At 44.5% G+C, this 26,410-nt stretch overlaps 1 protein-coding gene across 2 annotated transcripts in view; it reads right to left on the bottom strand.

Moving 5' to 3' along the window:
• PALLD (palladin, cytoskeletal associated protein) overlaps positions 1 to 26,410 on the bottom strand; it is a 1,042,501-nt gene that overhangs the window by 97,612 nt on the left and 918,479 nt on the right. Inside the window, exons 12-14 of one of the 2 annotated variants that reach the window (XM_085641796.1) lie at positions 11,510 to 11,642; positions 9,412 to 9,519; positions 4,858 to 4,908 (exon numbers count right to left, since the gene is read on the bottom strand). In XM_085641796.1, coding sequence (XP_085497922.1) covers positions 4,858 to 4,908; positions 9,412 to 9,519; positions 11,510 to 11,642 — 292 coding nt within the window. The remainder of the gene's footprint in view (positions 1 to 4,857; positions 4,909 to 9,411; positions 9,520 to 11,509; positions 11,643 to 26,410) is intronic. The other variant, XM_085641797.1, reaches the window with a different exon arrangement.

The raw sequence follows: 26,410 nt of genomic DNA, 5'->3' as shown, positions 1-26,410 counted from the left end.
CATTGTGTACCCCATTCTTCCACTGTGTACCACATTCTTCCACCTTGTACCACATTCTTCAACTGTGTACCACATTCTTCCACCTTGTACCACATTCGTCCACTGTGTACCACACTCTTCCACTGTGTATCACATTCTTCCACTGTGTACCACATTCTTCCACTGTGTAACAAAGTCTTCCATTGTGTACCCCATTCTTCCACCTTGTACCGCATTCTTTCACTGTGTATCACATTCTTCCATCGTATAACGCATTCTTCTACTGTGTACCGTATTATTCCCCAATTGTTGGGCCCAGATTATGACTCTGGAGGCTATCTCATTCTTGCCTGAAAAGGGTTTACAAATTAAGTTAAATTTGCTCCTCACGATTGTGCTAATACTCCTGATTTTAACTAGGTGAAACCTGCCAAACTTTGGGGGGCACAGGGGCAATGATGATTTGTGACATGCTGGTTTGTGCACTGCACCCCGAATGGATTCATTGATGCACAATTTGGATCAATTCTGAGGTGTGACACTGGAAATCGGGTGCCAATTGCACACCTGATGGCCACCACAGACAACTGAGGCCACTCTTGACATATACTGACTTATAGACCTGACATCCTTGGTGCATTTTCCCCAGACACTTTGCTTCTACCCCCTGTATTTTCCACTGTGTGCTGGATTCCATTTTTGCTGGTTTAGGTACTCTGGGCACTTTGCCACTGCTGATCAGTTCCAAAGTGCAAGTGCTCCCTCTGTAAATTGTAATTCTGTTAGGTTCTCTATGATTGGCATATTTGATTTACTGGCTAGTCCCCAGTAAAGTGCACTGTGTGTGCCCAGGGTCTGTAAATCAAATGCTACTAGTGGGCCTGCTGTTCTCATTGTGCCACCCACACAAGTAGGCTTTCAAATGTGTCTCAGACTTGCCACTGCAGTGTCTCCACACACAGTGTTTAAGTGCCATGTCGACCTGGCAAGTGCACTCACTTCCTAGGCCCTAACTTTCCCTTTTCTTACATGTAATGCATCCCTAAGGTAAGTCCAAGGTACCCCCCTGGGCAGGGTGCAGTGTATGTGAAGGGTAGGACATGTACTCATGTGTTTTACATGTCCTGGTAGTGAAATGCTGTTTATTTTGTTTTTCACTATTGCAAGGACTATGTCTCCCATAGGCTATCATTGGAGCTACCTTGTAACATTTTACAAGAGTAACTTTCAATTGGAAACGGCTGGAAATTTGGAGTTTAAGCTCTCTGAACTTAGAATTTAATAACACACCATTTAGTAAAGGTGGTTTTTAAATTGTGTGTTCGAAAATGCCACTTTTAGTAAGTGGGCATTTTCTTGTTTAACCATCCAGTGTGCCTCGGACTACTTGCAGATTCACTGTCTGGTTTTAGACTGGCAGGGGCTGTTGGTGCATTCACTCCAGACACCCACACAAAGGGAGGTTTGCCGTGCAGTATGGAGACCCTCACCAGCATACAGGGGCCATGCCTTGCATAATTTTATTGGCATCCTAGGTATCATGGTGGCCATTTTGGACATGATGGTAGTTTCCCTTGCTATATGGTCACTGTTACAGATGTAGGATGGACATCTATGGTTTAAGGTGACACTTCATGTCTTATTGCAGCCCACCCTAACATATGGTGGTGATCCTTGAATACTGTCACCACCCTGTCAATACTGTGACCACCTACGTAATTTGAAGGGTATCTCTGACATCGGTGTGGCCATGATTCACAAGAAGTTGGCTACCCCGGCACTGTCCACTCTGAGCCTCTGATTGGAATCTATGATTGGCTGATTGGTCTATCTCTGGTCTGTAATTCCCACCTCTGACTTATAGTTCCGAGCTTAACTCTTCTGAAGCTTATTAGCCTCCACTGGATGACAAGGGGTAAGGCAAAGCCTACATATGGACTGGGCTTATCAATTCTTGAATAGTAAAATACAGTCCGGTTTTCAGAGTGACCAACAACCATGTGCACAATCTCAACTGAAATGCACATTACAAAATGTTTTGACTTAAACATATTCTTCGTAGATACCCTGAAAACCTGACTGGATTTTACTGCCTCGGCCTTCAAGAAGCCCAACTCTACCCTACAGTCTCGTAGCCAACTGGATTATGTTTTAAGTCATTTTAAAGACAGACATCTGCTCTTGTCAACAGATGGTGCTATTGATATCAGTTCTTAAATTGAGACTTTTTAGCGATTAAGAGTACTGTAGTTATCTAACAACTCATTTGTACAAATAAATTATATTGGCTTGGACGTCGAAGGTGCAGTACAGAGGGCATGAGATGTGTTTGTGTTTTTCAACCATTGTAACATATTAATGCACTGATTACTTACAGTTAACAATCATTTCTTTAAGTTTCTTACATTATAAAGATGTTCCGCTTCTTCCAAGTCATCATGTGACCTAGCTAAGCCAAAATAAAAATCATCCCAATCTTCCTTCTCCATCCTCTTCCTCTGGCCTCTCCCCTTCACAATCAAACCATAAAGGAAGAGCAGATCCACCAACCTATCTGCCATCCCAAAGCACCAGAGATCAAGGTAGTGACAATTGGGGGGGAATGGTTGGAAGTAAGTAATGGGATGAGTGTGAGTAATTGGAGTAATGAAGATAACCAGTAAGTAATCAGTGCGTTACATCCTCAACCATTCCTCATCCCAGTTCTTGCATAGTGAATGATATACCACAGCTGTGAGCCCATTACCCCATCCACAACCACTACTACATAAAACAACCCCCAAGCAAACCAAGCTGCCATAGACAAGGTAATACTGCAAAAGTAAAGGAAACACACTGGGGGATATAGGCAACCAACTATCCAGAAAACACAGAGCACCCACATCCCACAAGAGTGGGAGAGAAATAGAGGCAGTCAGCAGCCCAAAAGAGGACAACCAGTCCCTAGGGTAAATGACCTCAAAGCTAGATAGTACAGAAGCAGACCGACTCAACCACACCACAGGCGGAGCCAAAAGGATGAGAACGATTCACAATAAGAGACCACAATAGACAAAAAAGACAACAACCAGCCATGGGTGCAAAAGGCCTTTGAAAGGAAAGGCACCAAGGCCTACAGCCAAGCACCAACCAAAAGAGCCACACTAGAATGCACCATTATCGACCAAGGTCAGAGACAGGTCCCAGGATACACAACAGGACACCAGAAAGGCAAAAAAGAGAACCCCGTGAATGGTTCACTCAGTAGAGCCACAATAGAAAGTGCAGCAAATACCCTTAAACCTGGAGAGCCATAGACAAGCCCACTCCAAAGGAAGGAAATCACACCAGGGACCACCATGACAAGGACTGCAAGAAGCAACAAACACAGGGGAACACAGTAGATGAGCTGAAATAAACCACAGCAGGACAGAAGACGCTCCCTGGTGAAGGGGAGGTGGGCAAACCAAAGACAACCGACTTAAAATCCTCCAGACATGAAGCCAAACCACTCAAGTCCAAGCAAAAACAAACAAACAGCACAGAAAGCAGAGGGAATACCAGAAACCAAGCGCAAGTAAGAAGCCAAGAGAAAATAAACCCGTCACCGATCACACCCCTCAATGGAATCCAGCAGAGGAGGTAAGGCAGAACAGCAATGCCTGTGAGAGCAAAGAGAAGTACCAAAGCGCCCAGTACTCACTGTCACACCCAGTCTAATAGGAAAACACAGCAAGACAATTAAAGAAGGCAGGACCACCCAGACTAGCATATGTATGCGTGTGTTTTCGTATGAGCTATTTGTGTAGCATGCACCCAGTCAAAAGACAGCAGAACGCTGAACAGGGTCAAAGGTAAGGACACAGTCAATAAGTGATTGGAGAGGCAGTTAGTTTGTCCCAGTCACATGGCGCAGCTGGGAAGGTGGACATAACTCTATAATGTAAGGACTGGTATGAGGAAAGGATGGGGAGGTAATACAAGGTACTGCCAATCGGAAATCCATGTAGAAAGCAAGGATAGAAAGGAGCAATGCAATTTCACCATTCCTGTACAGCTTTACCTACAACATCAACACTGATGTCAGGTGCTTCCTGATCAACACCCTCAAAATGAGTGGGGGGAGGAGAATAAAAATCCAGCTATGAGCTTCTTTGGATTGAGTTCCTTAACGGTGGAGTGTCAAGCTTGATCTTGCAGTGATGATGTGCCAAATGTTTCTTCCTTAACATAGTGATTGTCATCATCTAACATGACATGTGGCACTTCAGCAGGGCATTTACAGTGAAAGTTCACTGTTGTTCATTAAATCCCAGCATCCGCCACCAGGGAGTCACCAGTGTCTGGTGTTGATTTTGTTTATAATAATTGGACACGCTGACCACATATAATGAAAATGTGGCTAGTCCACGAGGGTAAAAATTTTCTAAAAGATTTGCGCGACACAAACAATAGCATCTATTTACTTACCACTATGAATACCCATGAGCATGGCGCTGAACATCGCTACCGTTACTTAATGTGACCCATACTGTGCATGCCCCTTTCTAGCTAGCCTTGCATCCTTTAATAACATTAAAAAAATTCCCACGATGTTGCCGAAGCCTCTAGAACTTTAGAAGTGACAATTCCCTATATAATTAATAAGTCGTGCTATCAATGTTCGACAATGAATGATCAATCGGATTACAAAAGCAGGCCCATGCATGACCCAGAACCGTTCCAATTTTCATCCTAGGAGCCTTCATGTGATGTACTCCACGATAACTTTGATTAACTCTAACTAAGCAGTGCCGTATAAGTAGGTAACAAGGAGGACAAGTAAAGAGCAGAGGAAAGCGAGCATGGTACAAACTGGAATGCAAGAGACAGAGAAAGCAGAAAGAAGAAAGTGTTAACCTTTTGGTTGTCAAGAGGGCTGTCTAGAGGAACATCGAGAGACGCAACTTCCTGTAAAGGCAGAAAAAAAGAGATGAAGGATGACAGAAAATAAGAGCATTCTGACATTTCTGGTTTCAGATATGGTGGGAATAAGGAATAAATGATTAAGGTACAAGCAAAAAGAGGCATGACATGAGGGAAACAGGAGGGAAGAGATGTGCTTCAGAAAACAGCAAAGCCAGATACCCAGAAAATGTGTTTTACCTTTAACTAGCCCATTGTCAGTGAAGCATGAAATGGTTCTCAAGTAGGGTGGCAATGGAAGTGTATGAGTAGGGTGGATATGGCAGCATACTTGGAGGGTGGCTGCGGAAGCCAATGTTGAAGGTAGTTATGGAAGCATACATGTAGGATGAGTATTGAAGGATATGAGTAGGGTGGCTGTGCATGTGTATGAGTAGAGTGAATATAATATGTGTAGGACATCTGTGGAATCAAAGGTTTACGGTAGCTATGGAATCATACATGTAGGATGGCTATAGAAGGCCATAAGTAGGGTGGCTGCAGAAGTGTATGAGTAGGGTGGACCCAATATGTGTAGGATGGCTATGGAATCATAGAATAATACATTTAGCGGAGGTATTGAAGCATACATGTAGGGTGGTAATGGAAGGCTAGGAGTAGGGTCGCTGCAGATGTGTCTGAGTACAGTGGTTATAATATGCGTGGCTATGGAATCATGGAATCAAACGTTTACAGTACCTATGGAAGCAACATGCAGGGCGGCTATCAAAGGATAGAGTGTCTATAGAAGTATAGGAGCTGAGTGGATATAATATGTATAGAATGGCTATGGAATCGTAAAATCGTACATTTAGCATAGGTATTGAAGTTTCCATGTAGGGCGGGAATGGAAGGATATGAGTAGGGAGGCTGCAGAAGTGTTTGAGTAGAATTATGGTATAGTATCTGTGAGGTGGCAATAGAATCATATGTTTATTGTAGCCACTGAAATGTACATACAGGGTTGTAAACATAAAAGCAGGCTGGCCGTCACGTGAACAGTCAAGTGGCACTTTGTTATACAGATGTCTCCAGATACTTGTAGGTACCAAACTCAAGTATTACATACTCATTGAGGTGTGAAATTAACATCGTTTTTGTTGTTTTCTTTGGTGATAAAGACCATATATTTTACTGTTTAATATCTTACCCAAGCTTTATCATCGCAAATAAATGTAGTGCCCCGGGGTTATTTTTCTGTTTATAATGGAAAAAGTGACATTTAAATCGGGGGCTAAAGTGTGGACTTTTCAAACCTGAATCCAAAATCCTACACTCCAGTGCCACATCTTTACTGCATTCTGTTTTTGGTCCAGTTGGAGATTTTGCCCCTGCCTAAGTCGACCGTGTCATTGTGGCAGCGAGAGGATGGGCTATTATGAGTAGGATATAGACGACGCAAGTTCAGCCAACAACTGGTTGAATCTGAGTGGTGAAGGGCCGTGAAAGGTCACATAATCTGCTTACATTTCTTACTAGCTTAAAAGAAAGGCCAAAGGAGGGCATATCTTAAAACTTATGTTTTCAACAAAATGGAGACAGGTGAGACTAATGTGGTACCTCACTGGTTTAAATGATGAAGGAAAGGACTCAGTGATGTTATATGGAGACGTCACTGTGCAGCCTGCTATTTCTGAACAAATTGTCATCATCTTCACAAAATCACGAGAGAGGAAGCACCAACACGGATGTGTTTCTGACTATAGTCCTTCTTGATATGTCTGAAAAAAAGGCACATTTTAACTGAGGGTAATATTCTGTGAAGGACTGGGGTGAACTATTTAACTGCTTGATGAGATGCTCTATGTCACTGATTAAAATCGTTCTTGTATGGCCCCAAAGTATTACAAATAGCTGAGAGGGTAGGAATTGTCAAGTGCCATAGGTCAGTTTCTGTTCCATGGTCATTAATAATCTCCGACAGGAAGGCACCCCATAGGCTATGAGTCTTCCTTCATTTGGCCAAGAAACTGGTTAGTACAACATCTTTCAATAGGTTTACTAATAGTTGGATATTATAACTAGTTTTATGGTTTTTGAGATAGTGAAGATCTTGTGTTTCCTGGATACCCCACTGAGGTCACCAGCTCACATGAAGATTATACCTGTAGGGTGTCTCCTTCTAAGACTTACTGTGTGAGGGACTTCACACTTTTAAAGAATATAAGGTGAAGTCAGCATTGCCAGAGTCCGCCACACACAGCATTGCGCAGGTGACAAAGCAACTGCATTAACTAACTGAACCATTGCAGCAGTTTTCAGGGGTGACAAGTGACCATGTATCCGGCGCTTGCATCAGCTGCTTTTGGCACTGAACATAAAGTTTACCAGCTACCTCTAGCCCTCATTTCTCTTTCTGCTGGTTGAGCAATGGTTCACTTCTCTAAGAACTTTACTACGAATGAATGAGATATTGGAGGCCAGTAGGAAGGTTGATTTTAATGAAGATGCAACAAAGGCTGTATTTGTTGGACAAGCATAAACTCTTCCACAAATCACAAATTCTAGTTTCTAGACATCCCATCAATTGTTAACATAGAATTTGTTGGAATCAAAATGTTTTAGCTGTACTGTTCATGCATTGAACGTGTTAAGTTAGCATTTGCGGCACCATTTTATAAGCAGCCGCCATTTTGAGTTATGACTAAAACTAACTTCTGTCTCTGTGCCTCAGCTGAAAGCAGCTGCAATAGTTTTCTTTTTGTTTCTCTCCGGTTTAGCTTTGATATATTAATAAATACATCGTTCTTATTCGTGCATACCTCTCCCACTAGATAGGCCTGTTCCCACCCTTAGAGCGGCGGGTGCAGGCAGAGTGACCTTGGTGGTGAGATAGCATGTACCCAGTCCCAGAGTCGAAACTCATCTTACTGTACTCCATTGTTTTAGCTGCACCTGCTAGTAGATTTCCATTAGGGGCGGGACATTCTTGGTCCAGAAAGCACACATATTGTATCTTTATGTTTGCCGAAGTCAGTCCCTTTGCAGCAATCGAAGGAGGCTGGTCAGACAGGACTCCACTCAAGTGTTTCTGAATAAAATATACTTGGTTCGTATTCTCTACTGTCTGATCGACTCTTCATTTGTATGGAAGGCTGAGAGGTGGTCGTGAGTGACCTGTGTTACCCTAATCAGGTCACTTCCTTCAAATTTAAGACAAGGCAAGTTTGCGATGATAGTAAAGGCATTGCTACTAAGGACCATAGTTAACTTCTTTTGAGAAACTGATGCATTCCACTCTTCTTCTTTGCAACAGGTAAGAAACTGCTTTCAACTTTTGCTGTATCTCAAAAGTGTACAACAAAAATAGCCAGATGCGACTTGTTGACTCTTCTCTCTTGGCCGACAGTAGATTTCCCTCTCTTATAGCAGCTTATATCAGCCATATGAAAGCCTCACACATACATGAAACAGAATTATTTCATTCTTGAGACCTTCATCCTTCTCCAGGGCCCTGGTTTACTTTTTCAAAAGAGGAAGATTTGGTCATTTCTGGGTTCGAGAGGGATGTCTGCGTTGATATAGAACAACTATGTCCAGCGAGCAGTCTTTCTGAGCGGCTCAAAGACCACTCACTGGCGTGGTCACTAGAGGTGTAAGTTGTTTGAAACCTAAAGCTCTTGAGAGCTTGTCTTCGGGGAAAAATTAAAGTGCATTAGCTGACTTTGTAAAGTGTTATTTGATTAAAACTCTTGAGAGAAGTTATCAATTGCTGTTGGACCATCTTTATCTGTAGATTTTGTGTCTCACCTGAGTGCAGACTTCATATATCTCTCAGTTGGCAGCATGGATCAGTAAACAGAACCTTGATGTTGACAAACGCAGTGAATCAAAAGTTACCAGTTTAAATACTGACTAGTCAGTCTCAACCTTCCATCCTTACAAGGTTTGTAAATTGAGCAGCATAAAATGGGTGACAGTAACATCTGTTATTTACAGTGCTTACAAACGGCATACGTGTGGTGTGAAGCACTAAACAATAACAAGTTAATATTCGTAATGAATTCCCTTGATGCATAGTGGGCTTGTTTGAGGATTTCTGCATTGACAACAATTAATAGATTATGTGGTGAAGGTTATATACCAACCCAGGACTTTTTACCTCTTTTCAGGACTGTGTGGCAACTTCACATGTACAACGTGCTGTGCAAAACCCACTAGGCAATGGAAACTGGTCTGCCTGTCCAACTGTCCACACATTTCTCACCTCACAAACACGTGGTGCTTTGCCTTTTGTCTTTCCAGCAGATTGTAATTAGAGGACAACATGTTATGTTATGTTAGAGATGGTTTGGAGATACGATGGGAAGGGTTTTGATTAAAGCTGCCGCACCTGAATGGGTTGATCTGCACCCCTGGAGCAGTCACAGCGTCTTGTTCTATTATTAGTAGTTCTTGTACAGGCTGGTGGGTTGCTCGCTCCCTGCCTCCCATGCCCCTCTGTGTATGCTCTGTTCCCTCCGGGGAATAATGTAAGACACAGTAAGGATAACATTGCCCCTCACTCACCTGTGTTCCCGCCTCCTCTTCCGGCTCCTGGTTCTGCACATTGAAGACAGAGGCCGCGCTGTCAGCGCCTAGAAGCCGACGGGCCATCTTCTCCTCGTACGTCAGCCTCTGCGCCAGGGTGAAAAGGGTACGGAGAGAAAGCGAAGGATTACTGGTTACTATTGGGAACTGCTAACTATCACAGTCTAGACATTACCCATAATTTATGCTTTGTGGAAAATGTTACATAAATCAGAAGCAACAAAATCTTCTCGGATGAAAGTGGATACACATGCAGACGGGGCGCCGGTGATGCTTTAATGCAGCAAGCAGCGAGGGCTCTGCACTTCTGCACTCGAAACGAGCGGGAGCAGAGTCCAAGCACCGCCTGCATCAGCGACAAGGGGCGCCATGTGGACATGTGAACAATAAAACATGAATGCACAGGCGATCTCACACAGTGTCTCTCTCTACAAAAATGTCGACCTGCTCCTAACCTCCCAATGAAATCCAGGCTCCACATATACTGGGATTGGAGTTAAAATACTACCCTGAGTTTGGAATTAGGAATTAAACTCGTGTTCAACTTTTTGCTAGGACTCTTTCTTCAAAGGTGAGGATTTCGAAGCCCATATTTGCAGCCTATGCTTTTGTTATAGATATTTGTCAAAGTTTATTTTTTCAATTGAACCAAAAAGAGGACTGACAAAGCATGATGCCTCGGCCTGTCTAGCTGTCCACACCTTTGCTATGTAGGTAGTTCATGAGATTCTCTTTGACATGAGTGGGGCTTTCTTATACCTCAAAGCATTGTTTAATGTGTATATTGTCATACACGGTCACTGATTTCTACTCCCTACGGTATTGTTCTGCCATCCGTGTTTTGAAAGGACAGGTTTTGTCAGGCTCTGCAGTACAACACTCGTTTAAAAGTAAATACCAGCACTTTTAGCAGGAAACAGATCACATCTGACAGCGAGTACCTGCACTTCTCCTCTTCCATATCTAGTGCTTGTGAAATTAGCTGCAGTCCTCCAAAACTTCTCATGGCCAACACAAGTTGTCTATGCTCTTCCAAACTATCCCACCAATGTGGCGGAACCCACCGGATCATCACAGTGTTTAAATAACCTTTCATATTCTAATTTGAAAAGCATTTAACACACCCACAGGAAATTCAAATCCTGGATGCAGCTTAAATTGCTGCAAAAAGTAATTCAGGAGAGGTCGGAGGTCGAAGGAGACGTGGCCAGTAAAAACACACCAGTCAAAACTGGAGATGATGAATTAACAGCTTAATAGGAATATCGAGGCCAAGCCCGACAGAACAGGAAGTCTAAGGTAGACTCTAATAAACAAATAGTGACTGAGAAGTAGGTAATGAGACCCCTGCGAGGCATTGCAGTAGAGCAGTGACTGCCCTGCAAACAGTGGGCCACCAGCAAGACCACACTCAAACCGAGATTTATTCTCGTACTTACTGGTTTGAAATAACTACAACGCTGCGTTGTGTGAACAAGGGGACATTGTGCAGCGACACAGTTAGCAATAGTTGCAAGCCAATGATGTCATCAGCTGCAGTTGGACTAAAAAACAGTTTAATCCCAATGCTAGGTGACCCAGAGGGGCCTTGCATGAGCTTGTACTCGAGGTAACCCTTCATTTCAAATTTCATCATGAAAACAGCTGCACGTGGGAAAGCCACTTGTGAGTATATTCTGTTTGTCCCCTGGATCACATGCAAAGTCATGTCACGTCAAGTTATTTGATGTAACTTTGCATGAAAACATAGGATGTTGGTACTGTTCAAGTCCTGTTGCACTCCCTTTTCATCAGTTATAGGGTGCACCATGGTGCAAAGGGATTTGAATGCAGCGGTCGAGTTAAGTTTCACCACAGAAACTTTATTTGTGTCCAGATGTTGCCCAACACAGCCCTTTGTGCTATAGAGCAGTGCAGGAGCGCAACACGCACAAATAGTAATTGAATGCTGCAGAAATGTGAATACATGCGCAGTAAGTGTGTTTCTGAAAGATAGATCCTGCGAGATGCTAGGGAATGTGCTACACCTCGTGGTCAGACAAGAAGCGACCTTAGGACACCCGTAGGTGACTCGTACCGGCTGCCCATTGTTAAACTCATCCTTGAAGCGCAGTTTTCTCTCCAGGTCCTGTATCACAGCATCCTTCGTCCCCTGGATCTCTTCGTCTGATGCTATCCTGGCTGTCCTTCCATTCTTCTTTGGAAATCCCCTGTAGGAAAAGATCATATATTAACTACGACTTCAAAACACCCTAACAGCACAGAAAGGCCTTCCCGCGCACTGTTCATACAGTGGCACTCCCACTGGTGTTTTTGTTTTCATATCTGGTGTTTAATGCCCTCCAAAAGCGCGTTAAATGAATCGAAGTCTGAATACATGTGTGCAATACTAGTTATGCGTATTTTGATACATTCTGCCTTTTGCACTGACCTAAAGGGCATGGGCTCCCTTGGCCTCCGTCACCTTCATCGGCTCACAACAGAGGGTTCAAGAAGGTTTTACGTTCATACATTCATCTGTAAGTCCCTTTATTGGCCCACAGCTTGTTATGCACGTCATTATGCATTTTTCTTCCCTCCCAAAGTTTTCATGTGATCCAGCAGGGAGTAGCATAATCACTGAAGAGCTGAGCACTCAGGGGTCATTAGGCTGAAACCAAACCCGCAGCCCACTGTGGCAAGCTTGCCTGTGTTCAGAAGTGGACCACTGGGACAGCTCTTACCCGGATATAAAAGCGTCGTTGTTGACCAGACTATCCAAAGTCAAGCATCCTGCCTGGCAGCAGCAGCTCCTCACTGCAGGCATGTGGGGTCTCTCCTGTGCGATCTCCCTGCACTGGCTCCCTGTCTGACAACCCACCACTTTCAGGGTGCTGTGCATCGTCCATTGGTCACTTTATGGCAAGGCACCCCACTTTATCTCTAAAAGACTCACCAAATAGCCACTGCAATGAGGCTCCCATCAGCTGCTTGCGTTTGTCTCTGGGCTCACCGTTTCCACAAAGCCCGTATCAGTGGCAGGGCCTTCTCATCTCTAGCTCCCGCTATCTGGAACACTCTGCCGAAATACCTCCTCTCACCTCTTCTTCAGAAAAGCTCTTAAAGCGGGGCTGTGTTCTCCATTTCTGCAGCAGCGTATGGTCTAGTTTGCAATAGTTCCAAGAGAGTGTGGAGCATATGTACAACAGTGGCGTAACGAAAGTTGAGGGGTTCCCCTGCAAGGTACACAGAGGGGCCCCAGCTCCGGATTTAATCCAGAGCTCTCAGGCCTGAGTACTGTGCGCTGTGCGGAGGGGGCCCCTGGCAGCTCGGGGGCCCCCCTGCACCACAGGGGTTGCGGGGGCCTGTGTTACGCCTCTGATGTACAAGCCCCTAGCTCCACCTGAGCATCACTTTTTTTGATGCTCGGTGGCGGTATGCCCTGCACCATATTTACAAAGTGCCCTTAAGCCACTTTTTGTGGCTTAACGCCGCTTTATAAATATGCGACCCTTTTACACAGGTAACTGCATGAAAGGGGCGTGCAATGTGTGTTGCATTGAGCACACCACCGCAACACTCATTGCTTTTTGACGCTGCCCCAGATTTACAAGAAGGGGTGAATCTGTGGCACTGCCAGAAACTAACACCATGCAAAAGCTAGCGTTAGAATGATGCACAAGGAGAAATGCTTTTTTCTCTCCTCGTTTTTGATTTTTCTATGTGTGCTACATTCTGCAGCACACATAGAAAGAGCAAAAAGCCATGAATGATTGTTTATGTGCAGGAAGGTATATCTTCCTGCACATAAACTCATTAAATAATGACAATTTGTTACTTCTATGTGTGCTGGAGAATGCAGCACACATAGAAGTAACAAATAGCCATTATGGATAGTTTATGTGCAGGAAGGGACACCTTCCGGCACATAAATATGCATTCCCTTCAACACAGGCACCCTTGCACCATGGTCCACCCTTGAACTATGGTGCAAGGGTGCCGGCGTTGGCACTAGGCAGCTAATTTTTGCGCCAGCACTAGGGAAAACATAGGGGCGCACCACACTGCAGTAAATATTACACATCCCTGTGTTTTGAAAATGTCTGAGCGTGGCGCTGCCAAATTTGGCGCACCTCAGTGCTCCGACAATTGTCATACATATGCCCTGCGTGCTTTAACAAATACAACCACCCAGTGGTCTTTCACTCTTCTCACCCAAAGGAAGGGTAAATGTATGCTGCTACTATCTGTTAATTTCTCTGATTTTTTTTAATACATATAAAAGGGCCAGATGTATGTAGGAATGTCTTTGCGATGACCAAATAGCACATTTTTGTAATTTGCTGTTTGGTATTTGCAAACACCCATGTACAAATGTGTGTTTAATACAGTTTTCTGGGGTCAGCAGACCACCATGTCTGGGACTGCTTTTCATTAAGGCAATGTTTTTTTAATGCGGCCCATTCAAAAAGAGAAAAATGAAAAGTTTTCTTTTAATTTTTTTAAGAGCTCTTTTAAAATGTTTTTACAAACATTCACAAAAGGAAAAGGGCCCCTTGGGGACCCCTTCCCATTTGCGAATGGGTAACCACCTCCTTGAAGTAGGTGGTAAAATGTGAACATTTTGCAGCCGCATTTCGGTTGCAAAACATTGACATATGCCACTGTGATTTGGTATTAGGAAGGGACACCATAAACATGCCCCTTCCTAAAACTGAATCACAAACCCAATTTGTGATTCAGTAATAGGTCACCGAATCGTAAATTGGGCCTGAAAAAGGCCTTTTTGTGGTCACAAAAGGCCGATTCTACTAATTGAGCCGTTTGCAAATGGAATAAGCATTTGCAATGCAATAGGTCTCGCATTTGCAAGAGTTTACGCTAGTGGCATTGTAAATGACAATGGCTTTTATTTGTATGTTTTGATAATTAACACATAAATAAAAGGCTTTGTAATGTACAATGCCAATAGCTGAAACTCTTGTAAATGCGAGACCTATTTAAAAAAACAGCCGTCATTGTCCCGGGCTGCTTAGAAGTGAAAGCGTGCATGGCGCGCTGAATGTTGCAGGAAAGTATGTTGTGCCAATTTAAGAAAATAGTGCTTACAGACTAAACAAGCATTGGCATAGCCAATAGGTCTCGCCTTTGGGACCTTATAAGTGTTTAGCCATGCAACTCTTGATGTTGTTGCACCAAGGATATTGTGCTGGATAACTAAACACTTATAAGGTCCCAAAGGCGAGACCTATTGGTTATGCCAATGCTTGTTAAGTAGTGTAACCAGTCCGCCTCCCCCCGCAACCTAGGAGGCCCTGACGCTAATTTAAAAAGGTACTTAAATGCCCAGTATGTTACAAAAATGCCTGATATACTTTGTTTACACAATATTGGTATCTACTACTTTCGTTCAAAATTCCAATAGGAAGTATGATTAAAGACGCAACTTCCTTTGGAAACTGTATACTGTTTCCCCTTTTTCGAAATTAGATAAACCTAGGAACAATGCATATACTGCGTACAGGTATTTACGATGACAACATGCCCTACATAATACGTCAATTAAGATTGTGCACTTCGAAAACCATTGGCACATTCAGCACGAACAATACATGCTTCTCTGGCAACTTTTACTAAAGGTCAGCCAACGTCAGAGATCTTCTTTATATCCTACATAATGAAACAGCAGGAATTGATTACTTCAGATCAAATCCGGTAATACTTATTTTGGAGGTGAAACACAGCCGTTCCAAAAGCACATTACAAACATAAAAAGCATTATCAAAAACACCTCATAATCACATCAATAATAAAAAAAAGCAATAAAAAGATAGAGTCCCTCTCAAGCAAGTTAAAAGAATCCTTTCATGGGCACAATGCCCAGCAGTCATCGAATGAACAGATCGAACTGGCAGGGTCAGGCTGTCAAAACATTTGTTTTCCCCTGGCAATATCACCGTTTCAAAAGGAACAAATAGAGATGCAAAGTGTAGGAGAGTTTAATCCTTGCAAGTAAAGGAAGGCCTTGGCACATCTTCTAATACCGCAAGCTCGAATCAAAGTGATTAAACACATTTTGGAGAATACCAAATAGAATTTATTCAAAAAAGTAAAATGAAGCGAACTGAGGCAAGGACTCATCACAAGGACAGATTAAAACCTTATTGGAGCCAAGGGATAACTCTAATGCCACTTTATGATACCGAATCGGATTAAAAGGACTCTCTCCTAGGAGGCACCCACCCAAGACAGGTATAGCTCCATGTTGGGGGTGGTCTGCAGAGGCTCATACTCCCTTACTGAGGTTTTGGCTAGTTACTCCACATCTCTAAGCTGTATTTTTCTGGTAAGAAATGTTTTTTTTAACCCAGGTAATGTCAGTCTTGATAATGAGAGGGAGAGGAAAAATGTTCTGGTCTATCCAGGATAGACAATTCCTGCTTAACATAACCAGGATATGGCCAGGCCTCTATCACAAGCGCAGAGATCCTCCCTATTGAAACCAGAGTACAAATACGCCCATATTGGGCACCATAATAACAGGGGGGCCAGTTCAACACGATCTTCAACATATTCAACCCCCAACTCTTTGTGGACATTTTAATTGGCGCAGGCTGAGGTATGCCTAAGATGCGTCGCAGGACCCTATTCTCTTCCGTAAGAAGGGCGGTAATGTTAGAAAATCCCCAAATACCAGCCCCATAGGTGAGGATGGGTAAACATTTGCTCCTAAAGACCCCCAAGAGAGGAGCCACAGGTTTTTTACCAATACGTGAGGCTAAGTTGCAAATATAGCCCGATGCAATGGAAAACCATTGTGAGGTTTTATATCTGCGTGTGTCCCAGGTACCCGTGGCATCAAAATCCATACCCAAGTAGGAAAAGTCCTGTGTGGGAGAAATAGGGTGTCCCTGCAGAAACACATGCTTGGTCGTCATGGATTTGGGGCCACAAAACATAGTAAAATTTTTATGCGGTTTGTGGCTAAACCCAAGGCATTCATCAAGTTAACAAATGACTGGAAAAGGGTATTGAGGCTCTTATGTCTTCTCCCAAGCAAAATGTCGTCATCCGCATAGAGTAACGGTGGATCTTTTGTCTTGCCCACATATCGTACATCTGCAGTACAGTCAGATAACACATCCTCAAGGCAATTGATGTACAATAAAAATAGTATGGGGGTCACAAGTTCAACACACACTTGGCGTACACCCTTCTCCAGCAGAAAGCTGCTAGTGCGTTCTCCAGCAGGGCCAAATCTTACAGACACTGGAAGATCGAAATGCAGAACCCGCAAAAATTGAACGAGACCTGAATCCATACCCTCCAGCAAGGTCCACAGTTTAAATCTTATCACGCTGCCGAAGGTGTTCGGCAGATCCATGAAGGCTAGGCAAAGGGGGTTCTGCGTTGCGCTGGTATATTTGCTAATAAGCAAGTGAAGATTTAAGCATTGCTCCAGGGTGCTCAACCCCTCCCTGAACCCATAGAGCACCTCTGACAGCATGTTCGCCTGCCGGACCCAGGACAAGAAGAACTCCAAAACCACTCTCCCAACAGGGAGATCGGGTGATAACTAGGGGACTGCAAATCGCCCTTTTTAAAAATATGCACTATGGTAGCAATATGCTACGAATCAGGGGAGGCCAGAGATTGTAAAAGGCATTGAAACAGTTACATAATAATTGGGCCTATAGTTCTGGGATCGATTTATATACCTCCATAGGGACCCTATCTAGCCCGGAGGCCTTCCTAGATGGGGACTTCATAATGGAATCCAAGATCTCTTCCAGTGTGAAGCGAATGTTAATTGGTAATTCCTCCATTGCCTCCGAAACTATTTTGGACAAGTCAGAGCGATATAAAGCACAAAAATGAGCCACCCAAGCCTCTGAGCTAATAGTGGCAAATAACTAATCACATATATACCATTGAAGCAAACATACACGTAGCCATATTCTCAGCATCCACAAATAACGAGTTTAATTTCCTTCTTTAGCATCGTCACTGCATATGCCACGTACAAACACATGGTGATGTTGATCTTGGATGAGTTGTTCAGTAATCAGGTACACCAAGTTACATGGATGTACATAATGGTGACATTCAGAACAGTAGGAAAGAATGAATGTGTTTTACTGTTCTTTTCTATTTTCAGGGGAGGACAGTGTATTCTCTTAACCTGCACAGAGTAAATATACTTGTGACGCATGAGGCAAGGAGAAAGTGTCACTACCGGCTGAGAACAGGGATCCAATTAATTTCACTGTCCTGACAAAAGCCACCGATGCGTATGGGCACAAGTAGGCTGAAACATGTTGATCATATAGATGTGAGGGATATCTAGCTCTTCCCTATACACGTCACTCTCTCTCTTCATTTTTAACTTTACCCCTATTTTAATAAATGTATCTTCTTTTGGCGCAGGAGGTAATCTTAGATCAGTTTCTTAAAAACACCATCTCATTGTTTACATAGAGTATGTCTACTATAAAATCTAAACATTTGGACAGACTAATTGGTTTCATCATCTATAGGCTAGAGACACCGACAGATAACAAATAAATACGCAAGTGAAGCTATTTATGCCAAAAATAAGACAAGAAACACAATGGCCGAGCCGTCCTGTCAATGCATCTCCATTTCTCTTACCGGCTGCGAAGTGCAGAGGGGTGCTCTTCCTGCCTGCCATATCCTTGGCATTTACGTTGCTTGTGTCCACCAGTCGCTTATCTCGGGACACATCCCCATTCCTGCAAGCTTCAAAGAGCTCTCGGAAGGCCCCGGAAACACCAGCGGCCTCGACAGGGCTATCCGCAGGACTGGAGCCGGAGGAGGGGCCGCTACTGCAGGAAGAGGAGCAAGAGCCTGAGGCGACCCCCAAAGGAGAGGGATCGGGGAGAATAGGCCCGCAGAAAGCACCAACCAGGACGGCGATAGGTGCTGCTCCGCTGGCCTCCCCCTCGGGCTCTGCTTCCAAGCCGCGGCGCGGGGAGAGGCTGGGGCTCCGCGGCAGGGAGGGCGGCACAGCAGGGGCGGCTGGGGGTACAACTGGGGGCGGCGGGTGATCCTGATGCTGAGCGCGACAAGATGCCGCCATCTTCCCACTGCCCAGCACTTGTCACTGCGGCAACACAGCCGTGACGGCTTCCTGCCTAGCACTGAACACGGGTTAACCTACAGCATCACATCCGCTGTCCAATCGGGGCAATGCGCAGTCTAGTACTTTCGCTCTATCAACTAGATGTTATGTACACAACGATGCGGCGACAAAAAACAAGCACGGTCCACTTTCACTTTCGTCCCTCGTGAAAACTTTCTTGTCTTTATGGGGCCATGTGTTTTGAAACACAAGGCCCCATAAAGATAAGAAAGCTTTCACAGCAGTAGGAAGGCAGACGAGCCCGTCCAAATGGGACGGCTCAGAAAGCCAAACGAAAACATCACCAACACCTCTTTTCCAATGGCTGGCCACCGTTTAGCATAAACGGTGACGCCGGCTAATGGAAAAGAGGGGCGGGGCTTAATGCCCTTTACAGAAAACACCCCAAATCATTAAATCTCGCCAGCGAGACTGCGCATGTGCGCAGTTCACGCCAGGCGAGACCTAAAAAGACTCACCGTGTAGCAACTGAAGTTAAAAGGCCAGTCCTCATGGGAGGTTGTGAATGAAGACAAGGCGGTACTAAGGAGGGACTAACAAGCATATTAATGACTCAGAAGCCAGCATTTACAAAGGACAATGGCACAAGCCAATGACAAATATAGGCAGAGAGAGGGTGGGCTTCTATTCGATCCTCCAATACAGCATGGCTTGCAGAGCAGCGCATGCGCTGCCCAGGCTCGACTTAAAAAACCTTTGTACATATGGCCCTAAATCACTTAGAGTTGGCTGCACTGGTGTAGTAATATTTGCAGCACCCCAAAGCCGTGTGAGGCTGTATGACTGATTACTCTTATGAGTGCACTCTGTGGCTGTCCCACTCACATCTTCACATGATCCTCGTCCCTGGGACAAAGGACTGCTCAGTCACTGCCCTATGCGCATTTCTTTTCCCCCTCTAACCATAAATTGGTTGGGGTTCAGTCCCTCACACTTTCCTTTCACCCTGCACGTAAAGCAATTACATAGTACTGAAGAAAGACACTTGTGCCTTTAAATATAAGGAGGTAGTGCTGTAGGGATTCAGGGATCTAGACCGCAAACACACTGAATCCAAGCCTTAAGGAAGAGCCGGGTTGTTTCAGCTTGCCTTTCACTGAATCTTTTGCACCCTGTGATTATAACGAAGAATGTTGGACTGGGTCCACCATCATCGACCAAACTCTTCCCGAGGCATTGCCTCTGTTACTCTTGAAGTGCACCAAAGTCACCCTAAGGCAATGCACAGCGCTCTACAAAACCACTTAATAAACACACCCAAGTATTACTGAAAGTGTGCAAAGTAGAAAAGGGATCCCATACAAAAATGTAGAATGCTTAGGGCGCATATGGTCTGGAGAACCTGACTGTAGTGCTAAGAAATAGTGTGCTGCAGAAGAAAGGGAACATGAGCAAGATGCCACTTGTTGTTGCTGTTGGAGCTCTCTCACGTCAGGTATTCATTTAGATCTGTGGTCACAGATCCCAAATCCTGATCAGGATTTGTGGTTTCTTCCAGGAACACATTCCACTTCGGGCTGTGGAAAATATGAATGTGTGTCAGACCCTCTGCAGTCACAGGTCTGGTGGCAGGGGTGAGAAAGCAGGAGGGTAGAGGAGTATGAAACACACATGAAAAAGGTTTGGAACAACCCCAAAGTCAGATGTTTGTGGGTAGTGTCAGAGATTTGGCTTCGCCGTTCTTAGCCTGACAATGTAATTCACTTGTACAAAAGGTTGCGAATAGGCAAGCAAAACTCCATTTAGCGGTTGTAGAGCAGTAAAGAAGCTTCTTGAGCTAATAGCAAGTAAGTATAATCCAGAGGAGTAAATATAAACTGGTAGGAGTAAGTTTGGAAATCTAAGATTGACTTCAATTTATATGCGTAATCCTGTCGATTTGTTGACATACGCCAATTGTCAGAGATCCATGTGAAAGTTTTTGGGTTCAGTTTCTGAACATTTTTTACACTAGAGACTAGAGGCCAGATTTTCAACGATTTTGCATTGGGTTTGGTCACTTTTTTTACTCGGACCAGACACAAAATACTTTTTGGTATTTACAAAGCAACACAACTGCTTATTTGCGTAGCTTTGTAAAAAACAAACAAAAAAAGTAATGTAGTGCATTGTTCTGCCTTGTATTACTTTGTGTCAGGTAGGTGTTCAATGGGTGGAGCATGGGCGTTTCTGTACATCCACACAGGGATTACGATAAAAATCCACATATATTCAAAGACTTGTAGACCGGGGTTTGCACCAAAATAGTGCGCCTTCCTAAGGCTGGCATAACGAGGAGAATTATATTTATTTTTCCTCGTTATTTCCTCATTACATATGTGCTGCATTCTGCGGCACACATGCAAAGAGGGAATAGCCTCGAAGGATAGTTTTTGTTCAGGAAGGAACTTTTTCTTGCACAAAAACTATCCTGACCTTAGCGCAGACACCATTGCACTATGGTAGAGGGGTGCCAGCTGTGGTGCTTTGCCGTCACAAGTACGCCAGCGTATAGAGAGAGCAGAACTGTACCATTTCTTTGAAGATATGGCACAGTTCTGCTCTCTCCGATTCAGGCAGTGCAGCAACTTTACTTGCAGCGCTGTGTTGCGTGAACGCTTCGAAAATATGGCCATAAGTTTCAAAGGGTTATAGCGTGTCTGATGTATATAGAACAAGCATTGGCAATGCTCCTACAGATGGACTTTGCTACTATGCCATTTTTTAAATTGTATTTATTGTGCAAACATGTATAAAAAGTGGCCGAAATATCAAAATAAAGGAGCGTCCCAGCAGCCGAGGCAACCCAGCCCTGACTGTGAAGTGTACTCCTTTTCTGGTGGCTGTGCACATATGATCATGAAAACAAACTCATTTGCTGCATGTGAGATACCCTCATGGTCAGAGGCGCAACTAGAGCCAAATTTCGGGGGGGGGCTACTAAAAATTTGGGGCGAGGGGGTCTGACTCTTCCAGCGATAGTCAGAGTGGAGATGCAGGGGCTCGAAGAAGAGGTGAAATACAACAAAGCCTCGTTAACAAGTAAATGGTCTTTTAAAGACCTGTGAAGTACTCGGGTGCGGCTGTGTGTGTGCCCGGGAAGCTGTCTCAGCCTGGGCTGACACACACAACGGGGGGGGGGGTGAAGCCCTTTGAGCCCAATGGGCGTTGCGCGCCTGCTCATGGTACAACATTCTATCTGGTCTGTGCACCCCGAGGCCATGCAACTGGCAGACCTTGAGTTTAGCCCGAACCACTTCACCAGGGTTGTTGCTACATTAAGCACACTGTAGCCAGCTACTGACGGCGGCACCACAAGAGTGCGCCATATTGCAATAAATGGTCACAAAAGTGTCTCTGTTGCTCAAACTGGGGTGGGGAAGACACCCAAAAGGCAAGCTTTCATTTTGCCTAGTGCCCTGGTACTCACTGCGCTGAAACAGAATCTCACAACAAGCTTTTTTCCCACAAAGTCGGGGCGGGGGTGCTTTTATTGAAGCACGCGCTTTACTTTTCTTGGAGGAGTATTTTATCTGTACAAAATGCTTTTTTGCACTGGGCAGAATATAACGATAGCTCCAACATACTGAAAACTTCACCAATCTCTACCGGAGAGAAGCGACAACTATCAGCCCAAAAGGAGTCCTTGCACTTTGTGTTTTAGACAGAGGGCTATGCCAAATAGGACACGATGCTTAACTATGCGACTGAGTGCATGCCCAAGGCCACAAGGTGGTGCAATCATCAGTGACCTATGCAATCTCGTGTGCAAGGTATTTGTAACAAGGTACAGTTGAGGTGGTCCCCCACCTGGTGTGTTGGGCACAGGTCTTGACCACAGGCCATGTACTTCGACATTGGCAATCAGCATGATGGGCTTAGCCTGGCACCTGGCTGCCAACCCCAGCATGGTGCTGGCTGAATGCACATGTGCATCAGATTCCCACTTGCAGAATTTTTATCCTTGCTAATTTTGCATTCGTATAGTTTATGGTTCTGTGTAGCCCTTAAATGTAAGACTCTCAGCGTTTTAAGATCATTTTCCTGGAATACTTTAAGGATTCCATAAACATAAGGAAATTGCTCCAAGTGTAGTAGTAAGCCTTTACAGATACATTTCAGGCATTTCTCCCTTATCTTTTGTGATTCGACACCAGCGCTGTTTTCAAGAAATATAGGTGTAAAAGTGACAAACCATTGTAAATCTGGCTTCACGGACTCTGTCCCAATTCCAAGGAAGTGCTACAAGGATGTGTAATTGTATGTTTCAATATTGCAGCTCAGTAGATCCACCGAACGCTGAAGACACAGTGGGTGGCAAGGCCACGCCACCTGATTACTAATGTATTGTGGAGTCTTTATAGATGGGCCTATAATTTTTTAAACCTTCTGCAAACACCACCATACGGAAAGCAACTCCTGCGTTAAGGCGGGATTTTAACTGGCTTTGGTGCAGAGCTTCTTTGTGCAGTGAATTATTGGCCAATTTCACAAACAATACACCACACGAGATATGAGCAAGTTATTTACAAGAAGTTAATAGTTCGACCAATTATACTTGCTTTGCATAGATACATGTGACTGGGTACCAATATATTAAGCTGGAGTAGGGTCAGAGTGGCACTAAAAATTGGCCCGGGCATCAACTGGGAGAGGCTGTAGCCTTACAGCTAGAGTGGTCGACCTCAAAGCTGGAGATCCGGGTTCGAGTCCCAGAAGGGATACTCATCATCCTGTGATTCTGGGCAAATCACTTAATCTCCCTGTGCGTAACAAAAAATGAATGTGTTCATCTGTAACGAAACTGATACCTGATATCTTCGGTTTGAGTTCACGCTATATAAAACTAAAAAAAAAAAAGACTCCCCTCTCTCCATACACATCTGCATCCAGTGACCTCGAGCAGGAAATCTTCTTGCATTACACGGTTAGGGTGCTCTAGCCAGGACTCCAAGTTGAGATTTCATTTCCAGCAAGGGAAAATAGAATAGACACGTTGTCTTACTTCTGGTTCAGGTGGAGCGCATCACCTCCCCACTGACACTTTATTTTGTGCGCTCAAAACTTTTCTGGCAAAATATTTGTGCACTGAGAGAATGCCGTGCTATCCATACCAAGCCAGAAAACAACCTATGCATTTCCCATCTGCAACAATAACATTTGATCGACCTGCAGCTGGAATTGAATAAAGCCCCCTCCCCCCCCCCCGGACATGCGTCCTTCTCATTAATGTCAAGACACCCGGTGCAAGCGAAAGTGAAACCAAACCGTGTTCCATTGGAAACGCTCTAGGCCTCTACAGGGAGTGTTCCATGGGGCCTTTTTCTATTTTACCTACTTCACGAAGCTCATTCCGAGCAGTCTAGATTAAAACAACAAAACATGATTTTATTATCTCAGAAAACGCATCTTGTTAAAGTTGAAACGAGTGTGTTTTGAATTTTCACAGCAAGTTCTGTCTGTCTGTCCAAAAATACGTCTGTCTCCCTCTCGCTGCTACGTCACCAACAGACTCAGAGTGGAGGCTAGAGCGGGAGTTTATCCTGCCCTATCATTTCTTAGCGCGTCCCAGAAGAGGGGCCGCGTGGCACATCCGCTCCCATCGAAGCTCTGTATTTCCAATTACTTCATAAATGGAATTACCCTGAGAACGCCTCGCGGCTTCCAAACATGCAGCTGCGCACGAAGAACACAAGCGCTGAATGCCATATTGCTGTGTGAGCGGGCTGCGAGGCAACGGCGCTCCTCTCTGCGCACTGTGTGATAACTCCATGCACTCTCTTTAATTAACAGATGCCAGGGGCGGAGGCCCAGCTACAGGCGACTCGGAAAGGTAAACATAAACTCGGGCTCCAAGTTCACCGTTCTCTTCATGCAGGGAGAGGGGAAAACAAACCCTCCAGTGCGCCTATCCTCAGCCACCCCTCTTGGCTGGCTCTGATGCTAGGTGAGGGGTGCCATGGGATTGTGGGGGCGGGGCAGACATAACCTCCACGATTGTTCCCTTAAAGAACAATGCGCCGCATTTCAACTCATCACCCTCAGTGCTTAATTTGTAGAATAATAATTGCCAGGGTCCTGACCAGGAGGCCACTGCAGCTTGCACCACCCATTGCCCCGTCATCTCTGCCAATGACGGTAGCAAAACAACTACTAACCATCTCTGTCGCCAGATTAGTCCAGGTCCCCCAAATCTAAAGGAAGGGCTGGAGAGGCAGGTATTAGTATGTTTTAATGTATATTGTATTCATAAACAACCATTGATCTGCTCAACTCTCAAGTAGATGAGCAGCGCCACCATGTGGCAGAGTGTCATAAGTGTGGTGATGACAATTAAGTGCCTCTGCTGAGCAGCGGAAACCACAGGCTCAAATTAAGCACTGATCATCCCAGACACAACCAGCGGGAGGCTATTGGCTGACATGATCCAGCCACTTCAGCCGACTTCAGCCCATTATTAGCGCTCATCCACCCCACAAAGCTACAGATATCACTCACATCAGTAATGCGGGAGGGATGGGTAACCTCTGGTTAAAAGTAAATGGGGAACAACATGCAAGAAGTGGTGTTTCTGCATTGATTCCTACATGTGTAATATAGATGTTATGCGCTCTAGGACCTTTGTGGTTCTGGGTGGACTCTGGAGAGGAAACGTGATATGCGGGCGGTTATAGGGTGTGGTTAACGTGAAGTATGATGTAATGTACATTGTGTGAGTGTATGCTGAGGAATAAAGTAGTAGTGAGGCATAATTCATATGCATGCTCCTGGACTGGGGAAGATGCTACACTGCATGGGTACCCCCCTTTTCTTGCTTTGAGCAGAAGTGCCTGGGTGAAAAAATCTGGGCCTGCATCTTCCTGTGGATCTAGAAATCCTCATGGGGCAGGGAACAAAAGTTACATGGCTTATCGGGATAAAAGGCTCAACTGTAAGGTTCCACTTAGAGTAGATTTCTATGTCAGATAGCTTAGGGTGCAATTATTTCATAGGAAAGTACGAACAGATCATATAAAAATAAAAATCAATCTTGACTGTTGCACTATACAATGAAAGATAAAGAAAACTTTATGGATCATGACTTAAAGTAATGTAGGTGAATTGAATCCCCATACAGCCTCTTTAAATACAGTTGAAGAAAATCTCAATGGCATTGACTTATCCCACATCTCTCTATTTGGATTTATTCCCACATCCCTGCCTTTTCTCCCATTTGGATTCTTTCTAGGCTGGCAACTGCTAACCCCGTCAGCCCATTGGTGCCTGGTGCTGAACTTGTGCCCCTGTACAGAAGTCAGGAAAGAAGGGGCAGGAAGTACAAAACTCATAGAGCCTGGTTTACGTTCATTATTACCACAGCCTGTCCTTCCCTTAGCAGCTGTGCAGCAAATAAAAGGCAGTTCAGATCTGGAAGGAGAGATAAAGGACCAACATGGTCATGCAATCTTGGGCGTCAGAGGGCATGTGATGCCAATTTTGCTAGCCATGGTAGTTTGCTCTGTTAATTTGCAGGTCCACAGAACGAGTCAACCTAGTTGTAAATGTACACTTCCTAATGCCCAACATTCAATGCTTCTCATCTACAAACAAGCACTGGCAAAGCCAATAGATCTCGCCTATGAGAGCTATTAGCTTTGGCAAATATTTGCAGCTATGCTGTACAGCAGTGCAGATCATTTGGAGTGTGGCTAAAACTAATTTAAATAAATGCTATGATGCAGTCAGGGCTAATGTGTTTTTGTTTAGTGCATTAGTGCTGGATGCATCATAGTCCTTTTTTATATTATTATTTTTAGCCATGCAGCACAGCAGCCACAGTGCCATACAACATGGTTACAAATCATTGCCATAGTCGGC

Source organism: Triturus cristatus, chromosome 2_2, assembly GCF_964204655.1.
Source record: "Triturus cristatus chromosome 2_2, aTriCri1.1, whole genome shotgun sequence".
Taxonomy (NCBI): Eukaryota; Metazoa; Chordata; class Amphibia; order Caudata; family Salamandridae; genus Triturus; species Triturus cristatus.
The sequence above is the reverse complement of the archived record's forward strand: the minus strand, read 5'-3'. Positions and strand labels throughout refer to the sequence as shown.